This window comes from Lipotes vexillifer, unplaced genomic scaffold, assembly GCF_000442215.2.
Source record: "Lipotes vexillifer unplaced genomic scaffold, Lipotes_vexillifer_v1.1 scaffold24, whole genome shotgun sequence".
Lineage (NCBI taxonomy): Eukaryota > Metazoa > Chordata > Mammalia > Artiodactyla > Lipotidae > Lipotes > Lipotes vexillifer.
Genome location: NW_006782914.1, coordinates 2072229 through 2089372, shown reverse-complemented (window position 1 = coordinate 2089372; position 17144 = coordinate 2072229). Strand labels below are relative to the sequence as shown.

Genomic DNA, 17144 nt, shown 5'->3' with positions numbered 1-17144 from the left:
TGGTATGCAGGCCTCTCACTGTTGTGGCCTCTCCTGTTGCGGAGCACAGGCTCTGGATGCACAGGCTCAGCGGCCATGGCTCACGAGGCCCAGCTTCTCCGCGGTATGTGGGATCTTCCCAGACCTGGGCACGAACCCATGTCCCCTGCATCGGCAGGCGGACTCTCAAACACTGCGCCACCAGGGAAGCCCTGTTTGTTGTTTCTTGAAGTAGGACTGTATAGCTATAAACTTCCCTCTTAAAACTGCTTTTGCTGCATCCCATAGGTTTTGGATCGTCGTGTTTTCATTGTCATTTGTCTCTTTGATTTCTTCAGTGATCTCTTGGTTATTTAGTAACATATTGTTTAGCCTCTATGTGTTTGTGTTTTTTACATTTTTTTCCCCAGTAATTGATTTCTAATCTCATAGTGTTGTGGTCAGAAAAGATACTTGATATGACTTCAATTTTCTTAAATTTCCTGAGGCTTGATTTGTGACCTAAGATGTGATCCATCCTGGAGAATGTTCTGTGCGCACTTGAGAAGAAAGTGTAATCTGCTGTTTCTGGATGGAATGTCCTATAAATATCAATTAAATCTATCTGGTCTATTGTGTCATCTAAAGCTTGTGTTTCCTTATTAATTTTCTGTTTGGATGATCAGTCCATTGGTGTAAGTGAGGTGTTAATATCCCCCACTATTACTGTGTTATTGTCGATTTCCTCTTTTATAGCTGTTAGCAGTTGCCTTATATGTTGAGGTGCTCCTATGTTTGGTGCATATATATTTATTATTAATTGTTATATCTTCTTCTTGGATTGATCCCTTGATCATTATGTAGTGTCCTTTCTTGTCTCTTGTAACATTCTTTAAAGTCTATTTTATCTGATATGAGTACTGCTACTCCAGCTTTCTTTTGATTTCCATTTGCATGGATTATCTTTTTCCATCCCCTCACTTTCAGTCTGTATGTGTCCCTATGTCTGAAGTGTGTCTCTTATAGACAGCATATATATGGATCATGTTTTTGTATCCATTCAGCAAGCCTGGGTCTTTTGGTTGGAGCATTTAATCCATTCACGTTTAAGGTAATTATTGATATGTCTGTTCTTATTACCATTTTCTTAATTGTTTTGGGTTTGTTTTTGTAGGTCCTTTTCTTGTGTTTCCCACTTACAGAAGTTCCTTAACAACTATTCTAGAGCTGGTATGGTGGTGCTGAATTTTCTTAGGTTTTGCTTGTTTGTAAAGCTTTTGATTTCTCCATCGAATATGAATGAGATCCTTGCTGGGTAATCTTTTTTGTAGGTTCTTCCATTTCATCACTTTAAATATGTCATGCCACTCCCTTCTGGCTTGTATTTTCTGCTGATAAATCAGCTGTTAACCTTATGGGAGTTCCCTTGTATGTTATTTGTTGTTTTTCCCTTGCTGCTTTCAGTAATTTGTCTTTAATTTTTGCTAATTTGATTACTATGTATCTTGGCGTGCTTCTCCTTGGCTTTTTCCTGTATGGGACGCTCTGTGTTACCTGGACTTGGGTGGCTATTTCCTTTCCCATGTTAGGGAAGTTTTCGACTATAATCTCTTCAAATATTTTCTCGGGTCCTTTGTCTCCCTCTTCTTCTGGGACCCCTATAATGCGAATATTTTTGTGTTTAATGTTGTCCCAGAGGTGTCTTAGGCTGTCTTCATTTCTTTTCATTCTTCTTCCTTTATTCTGTTCCATAGCAGTGAATTTCACCATTCCATCTTCCAGGTCACTTATCCGTTCTTCTGCCTTAGTTATTCTGCTATTGATTCCTTCTAGTGTAGTTTTCATTTCAGTTATTGTATTGTTCATCTCTGTTTGGTTGTTCTTTAATTCTTCTAGGTCTTTGTTAAACATTTCTTGCATCTTCTAGATCTTTGCCTCCATTCTTTTTCAGAGAATGGATCATCTTCACTATCATTATTCTGAATTCTTTTTCTGGAAGGTTGCCTATCTCCACTTCATTTAGTTGTTTTTCTGGGGCTTTATCTTGTTCCTTCATCTGGTACATAGCCCTCTGCCTTTTCATCTTGTCTATCTTTCTGTGAATGTGGTTTGTGTTCCACAGGCTGCAGGATTATAGTTCTTCTTGCTTCTGCTGTCTGCCCTCTGGTGGATGTGGCTATCTAAGAGGCTTGTGCAAGTTTCCTGATGGGAGGGACTGGTGGTGGGTAGAGCTGGCTGTTGTTCTGGGGAAGAGCTCAGTAAAACTTTAATCTGCTTGTCTGCTGATGGGTGGGGCAGGGTTTCCTCCCTGTTGGTTGTTTGGCCTGAGGCGACCCAACACTGGAGTCTACCCCGGCTCTTTGGTGGGGCGAATGGTGCACCCTGGGAGGGCTCACGCCAAAGAGTACTTCCCAGAACTTCTGCTGCCAGTGTCCTTGTCCTCACGGTGAGACACAGCCACCCGCCACCTCTGCAGGAGACCCTCCAACACTAGCAGGTAGGTCTGATTCAGTCCCCTACGGGGTCACTGCTCCTTCCCCTGGGTCCTGATGGGCACACTACTTTGTGTGTGCCCTCAAAGAATGGAGTCTCTGTTTCCCCCAGTCCTGTCGAAGTCCTGCAATCAAATCCCACTAGCCTTCAAAGTCTGATTCTCTAGGAATTCCTCCTCCTGTTACCAGACCCCCAGGTTGGGAAGCCTGACGTGGGGCTCAGAACCTTCACTCCAGTGGGTGGAATTCTGTGGTATAAGTGTTCTCTGGTTTGTGAGTCACCCACCCAGCAGTTATGGGATTTGATTTTACTGTGATTGCGCCCCTCATACCGTCTCATTGTGGCTTCTCCTTTGTCTTTGGATGTGGGGTATCTTTTTTGATGAGTTCCAGTGTCTTCCTGTTGATACATTAACTTTTATTGTCAGGATAAATTGCATGTTTTAAAGATGAGTGATCCTTGTACTTTGTGTAGGGCCTTTCACTTTTGTACAGGGTTTGAAACTGTGCCTGGTTTATGGTGACTAAAATTACCTCTTGCTGTGTGGTGGCTTATATAGTAGTTTCCATCTCAATCACACGTTTTGTCTGATGATAAATTCCGAGTCCATTTGTCAGACCAGCCAGCTCTTGAAGGTGCAGGGAAAATGGGGATGGACCTGCAGAAGCCACTATCCTCTTTGTGGAAAGGTCTGCATAATTTCCCTTTAGAGATTGAACAGACGAACTAATTTAGAGTTTAGTAACACATTCTTTGTTGATAAATTTATTCAGCACAAATCTAGGCTATCTGTTCTAGGGGACTGAATGCAGCTTAAATAGCCACCAGAGGAAGCTCTCACTTGTATATATAAGACTTGCACTTTAAATTTTGATTTGCCCTCATATGGAGCAACCTTCTCTTTCATCATGTTGATCATGTCCATTGCCTGTTTTCTTTTTACTCCCTCTTCCTGATCACCTATAGGCTTGCTATACAACTCTTCAAGTGGTGGCTTTATGGAATCAATACTACACTGGGTTATTCCCAGCCCTTACGAAACAGGAGTACTACTGAATTTTACTACTTAAGAGCCAAAACTGGGGGCTAGTTTTAGATACAATTAAATTTCAAATCACCTTCAAACAGTAGTATAAATTTCTTAATGTCCTAAAATGTTTGACAGTACTGAAAAAAACCCCCAAAACACACCACATAATCTCTTCTTAGGTCTTGGAGGTGCTGTCTGTTCTAAAGCACCAGGAAAATCACTCTCATTTTCATTTTCAGGTTCTAATTTTTTTTTCTCATTGTTTTAGGAAATTTGGGGCTCAAGGATCACGACTTACGGGAGCAGGATGGGGAGGCTGCACAGTATCGATAGTACCTGCTGACAAGCTGTCCAGCTTCCTAGCAAATGTGCACGAAGTTTATTACCAGAGGAGCAATCGAAGCTTAGTGCCTGAGAAGCAGAGTTTGTTTGCTACCAAACCTGGAGGTGGAGCTTTGGTTTTCCTTGAGGCCTAAACAATGTAAAAAATCTCCAAGAAACTATTTAGAGTATTTAGGAACTGGCAGGACTTCTATGCCACAGCAAATTAATCCTCTTTCTGTTTTGTATTATGATGAATGGTTGCTATTATCAAGATGTATTTCGAAAGAAATGGTTGAAATCTCCCTATGCTTCATAATGATTATTTTTTCATCTTAAAATATGTTTTCTACCAATAAGAGCCAAAATTATGCTTGGACAGATGTCTTAAGATAATTTACTGGATGTATTGATTTCAAGATTTTTAAAAACAAATGGTAAAAGACCATCAATACTGACCTCATGGACTGTACTTGAATTAAACATACATTCTTAAATACAGTTTATTTCTGGTTTCTCTTGGCATTCTTCTTCCTCAAGGTTGAAGTCTTCTGTTATTGAAGATGATGATGATAGTGATGCCAGAAGTTTTCTCTCAGTTCGGGCTTTAGAACGCTATTAAAATAATACATTATTAAGGATTCACAGATTTTCCTGGATACTGTATACTTGAAAGTGAGATTCTCCCAGTTATCAAGATGAGGAGGATCACTTAAATTTTTTTTTTTTTCAAAAGATGGATTTAGGAAGAAAATCCCAGGCTCATTTAATTTTTTTTTAACCATGTGATATCATATAAACAATCACTTTCAATTCTTTTGGCCCTGAGCTTTTCTCTGTCATAACAGAGAAGCTAGATAAAAGACACTTCAACTTTTTATCTCTATTCACATTGACATAGAGAATTATCTGGATGTTAATTCAGATCAATTTGTTCATGGAATTTACTTTCTTCCCACTCTAAACTACCTTTTCTCAAATGCATCTCTAATCTAGGAGGCATGTTTACTATTCTAGGAAAACCCATCTGTGACTTGCATCTTCGTTGTGTGTCTAGCAAAGCTTGTTTGTATATGTGGACCAATGTAGGGCAGGTGTGAGGCATGAGGGTGAAACTATGAAAAGGCTGAGCGTGGGTTCTGGGATTGGGTAGGAGTATTGGTGGGTGCCTGTATATGTTTATCAAAATGGGCAGAAAGTTTGGCCATGTGGTGATGGTAAATGAGTGGCTCTCTCTCACAGATAGACTACAGGAAGGCTTTCCTGAATTATATGAAGATTAAGGCTGAAAAGCATTTTGTGACACAGTCAGATAATTGAGAGACCAGCAGTCATGTGGCATGAATTATCCAGAAGTTTATCACAATTTTCTATTATTCTATGATTGAGTTGCACATTAATGAGCAAAAAGACTGGATATCATCATCTTGAATCTCAGTTTCAGAGAAGCTGAAGCAAAGCTGGTTGTTACATTTCTCGAAGGACAGCAGTCATATAAAGTACTAGGAAATCCATTATTCTATTCTAAAATAAAGTTCTGGTGCATTTTCATTCTTAGCAGAAAGGTAAGTACTTGAGAAAGCTTAAGTCCAATTTGTTAATTTTGAATTTTAAAAATTGATTTCAAATGATAATCCTTTGCTTTTTAAACCCTTTCCATTTTCCACAGAAGATCTGTGGTCAGTTGATGTATAATTCTTTGAAGATGCCTGGATTACTGTAAAAAAAAAAAAAAAAAAAAACACTTGCCTTTAAATTTTTCACCTTGAGATACCTTCTTTACAAAATAGGTAAGTAAACATTTCTAGTGCACACTCTGCTTTGGAGGACATAGTTGTTCTAAGCCAGAATCTACTCCCATATTTGTCTTGCTGTCTGGCTTGAAGAAAAGAACTATTTTCCAATGAAGCCATCACCAAATGTTATTCTAGAAATTATGAGAGATATCGAACTTGCCTGGAAAGGATGGGGCTAGGGCCACTGGAAAAAAGCTTCATGTAGAAGATGCGATTTGAGCAGGGCCTTAAAGGATGAATAGAATTTGAAAGCTGGGGAGTAGGCATGGCAGATAAGCAAAGTGTATGATTATGGGTAAACATGATATGCTGGGAAGACTCAGTGGGAGTGAAGGGTTTGACTTGGGATATAGTGGAGAATAAGATTGGCTATACTGGCTGGAGCCAGCTTTCGAAGAGCTCCAAGTCCAGCATTTAGACCAGGGGACTCGTCTGGCCTGCAGATTTATTTAGTTTGGCCTCTAGGGGTATTTAAAAACTTGAGTCCTAAGCAGGAATTTTACAGAAGAATCTGGATTGCAAATGGTGGAAGATCTGATAACACTGTGGCCTCTATTCCTGCAGAGCCACAATGAACAAGAGGTGCGGAAGTAGTTGCCTTGTTTCACTGAGGCACAGACTCTCCAGTGTGCTATGGTGTCCATAGCTCCTGTAGTTTCGCTAAGACTCAGGCCATTTACTATTTACCAGCTGAGGTCACTTGCCCTTTACCAGTACACCTGCACAGTTTTCTTATATTAAATAAATATTTCTCTGTACCCATGTCTCTAGCAGTAGCAGTTAAGAGAGACCATGAAAAAATGGGAGAAATAATTTTTTGTGTGGAATAAAGAATAGTACTATTTATTTAATATTAAACACCCAATATTTGTTTAATATTAAACACCCAACAATATTACCCCCTTTCCATTACGTTTCTGGCTCATAGGAATTTGGTTAGATTATTTGACCCCTGTTTTTGACATTAGATCAGTAGCCAGTGAGGATTACTCTAGATTTTTGCATGGAAGCCTGACATGCTGAAAATGAAAAGCTCTCTCTTATTCCTTACCTCAGATTGTCCAATCTTCAGATTTACTGTACACTATTTTCTACATGTTCTTTCTTGTTGGAAGGGAGGAAGGACCTTTAGATTTAATAGGACTGCCTGTAAGTTAAGGTGGAGCAGAAGGGAAGGGGACAAAAAAACTGGAAAGATGGGACCATGTCCTTCCTTTTCTTTCTTTCTTATACTTGAGTACTGTTTAGAACCTTATCATGTCTTACATTTCTGTTAATTGAGGGCAAGAATCATTCATCTAACACAGTAGTTGGAATCCAATATATTTTTGTTGAATTATTAATGGGAAATAAAATATGACTTCAAATACCAATAATTTTCTATTAGTTTGAAATTCTGCATTTGGAGGTTTTCAGTTGCCTAAAATGCTTCTGGTCAGAAGCAAGGGATGGGGATGAGTGAGCATGAGGTTGTCACTAATACATGAGAGAGAGATTACCCTAAATGTGCATGTGGATGATTAAATAACAAGAATGTATTCCATCCTGCCACTGTAACTTGGATGTGAAACCATACATTGCTTATTAAATATTTTCCAGCCTATATAAGAGAAGCTAGAGAGAGAATTCTCAATTATTTTCAGAAAAAAACTTACCAGTTTTTGTAGGAAATTCTCAAAATCATTCTTAACTTCGTAAGGTTTCTTGGTAGCCTTTGCTTGGAGCCTAATCATGAAAGAAAGAAAATTGGTAACCAAACTAATTGTTTTTATACTGACACCAACTAAGAGCCACGATTTACGAAGTTTAATATGCTGGGCATTTACTCTGACAACAATCTTAGGAAGTAGGTACTACTATTATCCTATGTTATAGATGAGGAAAGAGGCTCAGATAGGTTAACTAGACTGTCCACAGTCATACAGCTAGCAAGTAATAGAGGATCTGAACCCAAGTGTGACTTGCGCCCTCTATTCTAACTACTGTGCGACACTGCATCCCAGCAGTGAAGCATCCTCTTCAGTGAGATGGTTCATACAGTAAGTATTCCCTCAACTAATTCCACTCACTGGGCTCCAGTGCAGATTTTAAGATGAGTCACTGGGGAGGGAAGAGGAAAAGGGACTGGCCTGGAAAATATCTGGGGGAGAGAGAGAAAGAGAGACGGAAAAGGATAAAGGGTGAGGGGGGCGCTTACTAGACTGTAAGCTCATCAAGGGTGGGGATCCAGGAATCTATCATGATTTCTGTCACCACGTACTCATTCAAGAAATATTTTTAAGGAGCTGAATAGTTGAATTGAGGAGGCAGCAGGAAACTTTCCATAGATCTACGGATAAAGACAGAAGCAGAGGTAGGCCAGGCAAGGAACGATAGGAACTTGGGACAAGGGAGAGACAGCAAGAGAAACACAGAAGAGAGAAAGAAAAATGAAAAATGGTATAAGACTATTGATTTCACTGGCGATTTTCAAGTGAAACATTTGAAATTATTCTGTGAAATCTGTAGGAAGTGAAATTTTCTAAAAATTCCAAATACACTTTGCTGAAGCATGAACTTTGGATTAGCTAAACCCCTATAAGGCCTGCTCTAGGTTTCTCTAGCATTTAGCCTAGGGGTCCCCTGAGGGCACCCAGTAGGACTACCTCTGAGGGGCCTCTTGCGTTAGTGTTCTCTAACAAATACTCCCTTACTCTTTCTCTACTTTATCTCTGCCAATTTTATCTCCTCAACCTAGGTTTTCTCCTCACTTCTTGCTACCCTTTTGGACATTCTTCCCTGCTTTTCTAAAATCTGGCTCTGAGTCTTTTCCTCATAGTCCTATTTAAATATCCCTGGTGCCCTTTTCTCAGTAACACACTCTTAGAATCTTCTTGACTTCAAGTCATCCTGAGACTGGTTCATCTCACTTTGTTAAAATCAGTCCATCTTCCAACCCACTTTTATTTTTTTAGAGTAATTGTATTTTTTATTGTATCATGTTTTTAAACATCTTTATTGGAGTATAATTGCATTACAATGGTGTGTTAATTTCTGCTGTATAACAAAGTGAATCAGTTATACATATACATGTATCCCCATATCTCCTCCCTCTTGCATCTCCCTCCCACCCTCCCTATCTCAGCCCTCTAGGTGGTCACAAAGCACGGAGCTCATCTCCCTGTGCTATGCAGCTGCTTCCCACTAGCTATTTTACATTTTCCAACCCACTTTAATTTACAGTTCCCCTCTTCTTTTGTTTTTAATAACAGCTTTGTTGATATGTTACATAACCTAAAATCCACCCTTTCAAAGTATACAATTCAGTAGGTTTTAGTATATTCACAAAGTTTTGCAAGCGTCACCACTAGCCAATCTCCCATCTTTCTATCTTTCCTTTCCATGACTATCTTTTTTTGAAGATTACAGATAGAAACTTGGACACTGTGCCTATAAATTTAACAGGCATGTGGGAGTTATATACCCAAATGAGTATTTTCCCCTTCACTTTCTCCAGCAATGTGCCATCGCATAAAACATATTTGAGTGCTTCTTGTGAGTTGCTCTGAAAACCAGTCTGCATACTTTTGCATATCTTGAGTGGTGAGAAATCCTGTCCTCTATAGATTTGATTTTTGGGAACTTGTAAAAGTCATCTGGAGTCAGATCTTATGTTGTGAAGGGAAAAGCTGGGTGATGAAATTTTTAGTGAAAAATGAAGTAAGATTTTAAAGTAATGAGTTGAATTTTCTTATGTGACTGGGAGACTAGCTTTATAAGTTCCAAAATAGCAATTAGAACTATGGCAGCATGACTGGCACAAAATTGTGGTTTCCCACAGGGGTTTATTTGAAGGGCTGTACTCATCTGACATTTATTCTTGCCTATGTGGATGTACTGGAAGAAGTGGGTTAGTCCCAACACTTTATAGTTTTGTTTTTTACACTATAATAAAATAAACAAATATGCCCAACTTTCCTTGTTTCAGTGGGGTACAATGTATGTATAGGGGAAGCAGCAGGGGCAGAAAGGGACAAAGAACTAGCCTGAGACCAGCTAAATAGGTTGTTTTTCTAGTTTACATCTTCCCATGGTTATGAGTCTATATTTAAAAGGTCCTCAGCTTAAGTCCTATGTCTGGTAGAGTAAAAGGAGATGATGATAATGTTTAGCAATTAATTAAATTAGAGTAAGTGATTATGTGGATAAAAAAGTGTTACTATAGATGGACTACAGAGTAGAAAACTTCTGCAGATATTCCAGTTAATGAATTTTTACATATTAGACCTATTGTGGTTTATGTAACTCATTTGTTCAATTAAAATGTTTTTAAGCACTACGAGTTGAATAAGAAACAAACCTATGAAGCTCCTTGTCAACTCTTTCCTGTCGCTGTCTTAGGAGTTTTATTTCTTCATTAATTAGGTGCTTTTCTCTATAAAGTCAAAGTTTGGAGTTAAATTTTAAAATAAAGCAGGCAATTCTCATTGAGAAAGACTAAATCAACAATTTGCTGCCTTCCACATATCAGTAAAGGTCCATTACAAAACAGTTCTTCAGCATCCCCTCCCAATGCACCACGTGGTATGAGGAATCCCCCAGCACACTGCCCCTTATAATCGTGTGCCAAAGGCATCACCCATGTCAGCTGAGTACAGCCTGGACTCCACCTTGCTGTTCCCACATGGGCCCTCTTACAAGGTGCCCACCCCTGTTCTTCCCACTGAAAATAGGAAATCTGAGGGCTCTGTGTGTGTGTCTGTGTGCATGCATGCGCATGTGTGTATGTCAGTGGGAGGGGAATGGGGCCCCGGGGAAAGTAGAGGCTCAGACTTCTGTCCTGCCTGCTGGATAGGATAAGGCTGGCTGCTCTTCTGTTTACCTCTCTTTGATGTGTTCCTGGAACAGCATCAGGTACCCAAAGGGTAGGATGCCCATCCTTTCTCCCCTTTAAGGCAATAAGACAGCTAGGCAGTGACCTTGATATCACAGACAGAAGAATTGGACCCTGCCAATTTGTCCTCATAAAAATCGATGGACATCCTCATTAAGCCATTTCTCGCTTCCTGGCACATAAGAATACCATAACTGGCCAAGAGTAATCATTTTAGTTAAGCACAAAAAACTTAAAATGTTTCCCCAAGAAAACGTTTCCGAAAAGAACTCCTTGCCTTGCTTTCCTCCATATCACCCCTGCTGCCACCCCAGCTACAAGGAGCTCCTTCTATTACAGACAACCTTTCTGTTCTTCTTCCAGGGCTTAACTTTGTAAATGAACAATACTCCAATCTCTCTTCCTGGGAACTCTCTCCTGGTCTCTCCACATTGGGGTGCATCCCCCCACCCAGACCACAGGAAAGCTTCCTTTCTTTTTTCAATCCCTGACATGTGCCATGTCTCCATGGTTACAACATACATCCTTGACACCTACCTGAAAAGAATCTCCGAGTCTATAAGATGCTCAGAGGCGACTCTCCTCGTCGGTAAAATAAGAAGGTTAGTTGTAGATAATTTCTATGATTGCTTACAGCTCTAAAGGATTCTATGATTTTATATTTATCAATAGTATGGAGTCAACTTACATTCTAAAATCCTTTTGGTTGTTTGCAAATTGTCTTTTTGCCTCCTTCAGAATATCACAATAAGTTGGAGCAGGTGATGTGATAGGCTTATGGTTAAGGAAAGATTTTCAACTAGGAAAAACTTGAGAGAGGTTAACAGTATCCTTCACAGGGGGACTCAGGGAGCCATCTTGCCTGGGCTTCCCAGTCATGAAGGGTCTCAAGTATAAACACGAATATTATGTCTGGCATTACACTGAAAGGACCAAAAGGAGACAATACCCATCAGACTACTTTAAACTTATATCCCATTATCTGGACCACACCATCCATAGCACACAAGGACTTAGTAGTTTCATAAATCCCATAATTACTATTTTCATGTTTTTTTGGTGTGCTTTACAGGCAGCGATTTGTTAAATGTAAAATTAAAAATGTACATTTTGTAACTCTGTTTAGACATTTCTTCATTTCTACAGTATACTGAGAACTTCAAACTCTCTTGACTTCTGAGAGGCTCTGGAGGTGACTGGCAGCATATGTTGGCTGCCTCACTTAGCCCGAACTCTGCTAACAGCATGGAAAAGGATGATAGGCAGAAGATAAAAATGTTCTGCTAATGTGGCTGGGGCTCTTCTATCTGTTTCTGGTACAGCCTGTGGCTGTGTCCCTAACGCTGGTCTTAACCCATGTCTGTGTCTGGAAAGCAGATGCTTCCCTGTGAAGTGGCAACTGGTAAATGACTCAAGGAGGCAGCCCTCATCTTGTGTTAAGACCTTAGCCTCGTTGGTAAACTAGAAGCTCTTAAACCGCTGCAGTCACCAAGATGCAGGAATGAGTCTGTCCTCCCATGGTCCCACTCTACAACCTGAACCACACTTCAGTATTACCTCCATCTTTCTCTGAATGCAATTTGCTCATTTAAAACACATTTATGCTCCCTTCAAGGATGTCCTTGATGCTCATTTTAATCTCAATTATCTGGTATAAGAATGTTAGGAAAAGCTCAGTGGATCTGGTCCCTGGGACAAGACCACATAGGCACTTAACCCTATGACCTTAATTTCCTGAGTATTATATCTCAGTTGAGATAACCAGAAGGAAAAACATGAATGTCTCCACAACAAAGATTCTCACAATAAACTCGAATAAAATTTATGTCTTTCCTATGACACTCTAAACTACTCAGAAAGTATCTTCAATCACTTATAATTTGAATATTAAGGTCTTAGAATCAAGGAAAAGAACATTTGTTTTCTGTACACTCCAGATGACTTTCTCAGCAATGCCAGGGTGATAAATTCTCTCTGCCAGCCATAGAACCTGTTTAAGAAGGTTCCTTAACAGCATCACTAAGTTGCTGGGAAGCAGTGTTGATAGCAGACCATACCCCATCCTACTAAGCACAGAGTTTGCGAGGGTCTGGATGATTATGTTATCCTGAATAGGATAGGAATTCTCTGAAATAGATTTTACAGAGAAGTCCGCTGCTCTTTATGATGGATTCCAAGTTTACTTTAACCCCTTCATCACAGCTAGGTTTTAGAGTATGGTTTTCCTTATAGAAAGAGATAAGCCTGGAGGGGGATCAAGATGGCAGAGGGGAGAATGTGGAGCTCACCTTCCCCCACAAACACATCAAAAATACATCTACATGTGGAACATTTCTCACAGGAAACCAGCTGGAGACTGGCAGAAGATCTCCTATATAACCAAAGCTGCAAGAAAGATCTCCACATAACTGAGTAGGATGGAAAAAAAGGAATCAGGACAGGACTGGTGTCCCTGGGAGGGATCTATAAAGGAGAAAAGGTCTGCGTGGGCAGACCCTGGGGAGCCCCCTTGCCTGCTGTGAAATCCGCTGGGACAGATAGAGGGGCTGGAGAAGCCCAGACTCTACTTGTGAGGAGTGCGTGTGTGCTGGCTTGCTGACAATCAGGACAGAGAGAGACCGGCAGCTGGCTTGCCACACTTCCCAATATCAGGTGTGCATTGGGCAGGGCTACAAATACATGCAACGGCTAAGTGCTGAATCTCTGGCAGACAGACCCTGGGAGAGGACTCGATCTAGCTTAGTGGAGATAGCTCGGAGGGCCTGGGGTATAGTCTGGGCCAGACTGCAGAGCTCTTTGTCACTGCTTGCATGGCAGGGGTGAGTCCAGCTGTGGTGGATTTTGTCAGCACCTGCAAAGGGTGATGCCACAGAGATGCTCAGGGAGTGCTGAGTCTCAGATGGAGAGCCCCTGGGTAGAAGTATGCAGTGGTTGGTTTCCCAAAGGGAGTTCACTGGCTCTGCCCACCCCAGCCGCAACTTGGAGCAGCATCTGGCACGGACAGGTCCTGGGAGAGGTCTGGCACAGAGGCAGCCTAGTTCTCAGGCAGCACCACAACCACCTTGATTCCTGCAGCCACAAAGCCCCAGCCCCCAGCACCAGCCCATTCCACACCACAGCCTAGCACTAGGTCTGGGATGAACACAACAGGATAAGAGATGTGGCATTTGGCTGCTTCTAGATAGAACTGCAGATGTCTGCATGGGTAGTGCATAGATTCACTGTGATGACACGGGCCTCAGTTGCTTCATCAGTCACCTCCTTTGGAGCAGGTCATGCACTCAAGGTCAAAGGAGCCTTAGTGAACCTGACCCTCAGGGCTTTTACTCTGACAACTGGGGAGCAGACACCACCGCTGACAGGGCTGTAACAGCCACGCAAGGAGGAGGTCCCACCCAGAGCACAGGCTCTGGACACCACACCAGTTACTCCCCTATCAAGGGGATAACAACTAGCACACTCTGAGGAAAGATGTGGCTGGTACCCATACTGAAACCAGCCCTTGCACCAGAATATTGGATTCACAGTCTACACAGGGATGCTTCCAAATAAAAATACCCCTTCAAGACCACAGTAGATAACTGTTTCTCCTAAATTCGTAGAGACAGAGAAAGTTAAGTAAAATGAAAAAGCAGAGAAACTACTCCAAATTAAAAGAAATCCCCTGAAAGAACAAATAATGAAACAGACCTCACCAGTCTACTATACCCTGAGTTCAAAAAGGAGGTAATAAAAATACTGAAGGAATGAAAAGATTGATAGGAATGCAGATCACTGTAGTAAGGAACTAGAAAATATCAAATCAAAATCAGACAACTCAGTTAGTGAGATAAAAACCAATCTAGAAGCAATGAATATACTAAATAACACAGAAGAATGAATATGTGATCTGGAGGACATACTAACGGAAATCACCCAGTCAGAAGAGCAGACAGAAAGACAAATGAAAAAAATGAAAGCAGCATACAAAATCTATAGGATAATATAAAGCATGCCAAACTATGCATAAGCTGGGTTCCAGAAGGAAAAGAGAAAGAAAAGGGGATTGAAAGTGTATTTGGAGAAATTATTGCTGAAAACTTCCCAAACCTAAAGGCAACAGATATCCAAGTACAAGAAGCACAGAGGATCCCAAACAAGATGAACTCAAACAGATCCACACCAACACATATCATAATTAAAAAGGCAAAATTTAAAGAGAGGATTCTAAAAGCAAGAGAAAACAAAGAGTCAGTTGCGTGAGAACCCCATACGGCTATCAGCTGATTTCTCTGCAGAAACTTTGCAGGTCAGAAGGGAGTGGCATGATATATTCAAAGTCCTGAAAGGGAAAACCTGCAACTCTACCCAGCAAGATTATCATTTAGAATAGAAGGAGAGATAAAGGATTTCTCAGACAAGTGAAACCCAAAAGAATTCAGCAATACTAAACCTATCCTAGAAGATATATTGAAGGGTCTTCTCTAAACAGAAAAGAAACAAGAATCTATAGGAAAGGGACAGTCACAATAGAAAAGGCAAATATATAAAAGGATTGAAGATCACTTAAGCCAGTACATAGATTAAAAAACAATCAAAATTTTTTTGTGAAAGTGATTATGACTACAATTAGCAGCAGAAGGATAAGATGTAAAATAGGACATCAAAATCAAAGAATGTGGAGGAGTGAACTATAAAAATGTGGATTGTTTAGAGTGTGTTTAAGCTTGTATGAGTATCAGTTTAAGGCAAATAGATATAGTTAGGGGTCAACATACTTGAAAACCAGGGTAACCACAGATCAAGAACATACCATAGGTTCACAAATACCAAAAAGAAAGGAACTCAAGCATAATACAAAAGAACCATCAAAGCACAAAAGGAAAAACAAAAAGAAGAAACAAAGAACTACAATACTGACAGGAAAACAAGGTTTAAAATGGCAATAAGTACATACCTATCAATAATTACTTTAAATGTCAATGGAACAAATGCTCTGATCAAAAGACACAGAGCAGCAGATTGGATAAGAAAACAAGAACCTACAATATGTCACTTACAAGAGACTCACTTCAAGGTGAAAGACACACACAGACTGAAAGTGAGAAGATGGAAAAAGATATTTCATGCAAATGGAAATGACAAGAAAGCAGGGGTAGCAATACTCATATCAGACAAAATAGACTTTAAAACAAAGTCCATAAGGAGGGACAAAGAGGTACATTATATTATGAAAAAGGGACCAATACAATAAGAGGATATTATACTCATTAATGTGCATGCACCCAATATAGGAACACTGAAATATATAAAACAAATACTAACAGCTATAGAGGGAGAACTTGACAGGAATACAACAGTAGGAGTCTTTAAAACCCCACTGACATTAATGGACAGATATTCTAGACAGAAAACCAATAAGGCAACAGAGGTCCTAAATGATACAATAGACAAGGTGACCTTATTTGATATCTACAGGACCCTACATCCAAAACACCCAGAATACACATTCTTTCCAAGTGTGCATGGAACATTCTCTAGGATAGACCACATATTAGGTCACAAAACAAGCCTCAACAAATTTAAGAGGCTAGAAATTAGTTCAAGTATATTTTCTAACCACAATGGTATGAAACTAGAAATCAACCAGAAAAAGAAAAATGGGAAAAGAACACATGGAGACTAAACAAGATGCTATAACAAACCAATGGGTCAATAATGAAACCAGAAAATACTTCAAGACAATTGACAATGAAAACACAACTTTACAAAAACTGTGGGATGCAGCAAAAGCACTTCTAAAAGGGAAGTTCATAGTAATACAGGCCTTCCTCAAGGAACAAGAAAAATCTCAAACAACCTAATAACCTACCACTTAAAAAATCAGAAAAAGAAGAACAAAACTCAAAGTCAGCAGAAGGAAGGAAATAATAAAGATCAGAGAGAAAATAAATTAAGTAGAGAACAGAATAGCAACTGAAAGCATCAGTGAAACCAAGAGCTGTTTTTTGGAAAAGAGAAACAAAATCAACAAACCTCTAGCCAGGCTCACCAAGGAGAAAAGAAAGAGGACCCAAAAAACAAAATAAGAAATGAAAGTGGAGAAATAACAACGGATACTGCAGAAGTACAAAAAATCATAAGAGAATACTATGAACAATTATATGCCAATAAATTGGAAACCTAGAAGTGGACAAGTTTTTAGAAACAGCCTGCCAAAACTGAGTCAAGAAGACACAGATGATTTGAGCAGACTGATCATTAGATGTAAAATAAAATCTGCAATAATAATAAAAAACCTCCCTGCAAACAAAAATCCAGAACCAGATGGCTTCACTGAGGAATTCTACCAAACATACAAAGAACTTATACATATCCTTCTCAAACTACTCAAAAAAAAAAAAAAAAAAACTGAAGAGGAAGGAACACTCTCAAATTCATTCTGTGAAACCATCACCCTGATACCAAAACCAGACAAAGACACTACCAGAAAAGAAAGTTACAGGCCAATATCTTTGATGAATATAGAGGCAAAAATCCTCAAGAAAATATTAGCAAACTGAACCCAACAATACATAAAAAGACCTACATCATGATCAAGTTGGATTTATCCCAGGGTTGTAAGGATGGTTCAACATACACAAACAACAACAACAACAACAAAACATACACAAATAAATCAATGTGATATACC

The 17144-nt window shown here is 39.8% G+C and overlaps 2 protein-coding genes across 4 annotated transcripts in view; one reads left to right on the top strand and one right to left on the bottom strand.

Moving 5' to 3' along the window:
- GALK2 (galactokinase 2) overlaps positions 1–4299 on the top strand; it is a 142568-nt gene extending 138269 nt beyond the window's left edge. For 2 of the 3 annotated variants that reach the window (XM_007455543.1, XM_007455542.1), the window contains exon 10: positions 3750–4289. In XM_007455543.1, the coding sequence (XP_007455605.1) occupies positions 3750–3957 (208 nt within the window). In that variant the 3' untranslated portion in view covers positions 3958–4289. Of the gene's footprint in view, positions 1–3749 lie in introns of all 3 variants that reach the window. The other variant, XM_007455544.1, reaches the window with a different exon arrangement.
- FAM227B (family with sequence similarity 227 member B) overlaps positions 4295–17144 on the bottom strand; it is a 286042-nt gene continuing 273192 nt past the window's right edge. Inside the window, exons 15-17 of the mRNA XM_007455562.1 lie at positions 11160–11237; positions 7254–7323; positions 4295–4417 (exon numbers count right to left, since the gene is read on the bottom strand). Of these exons, the coding sequence (XP_007455624.1) occupies positions 4295–4417; positions 7254–7323; positions 11160–11237 (271 nt within the window). The remainder of the gene's footprint in view (positions 4418–7253; positions 7324–11159; positions 11238–17144) is intronic.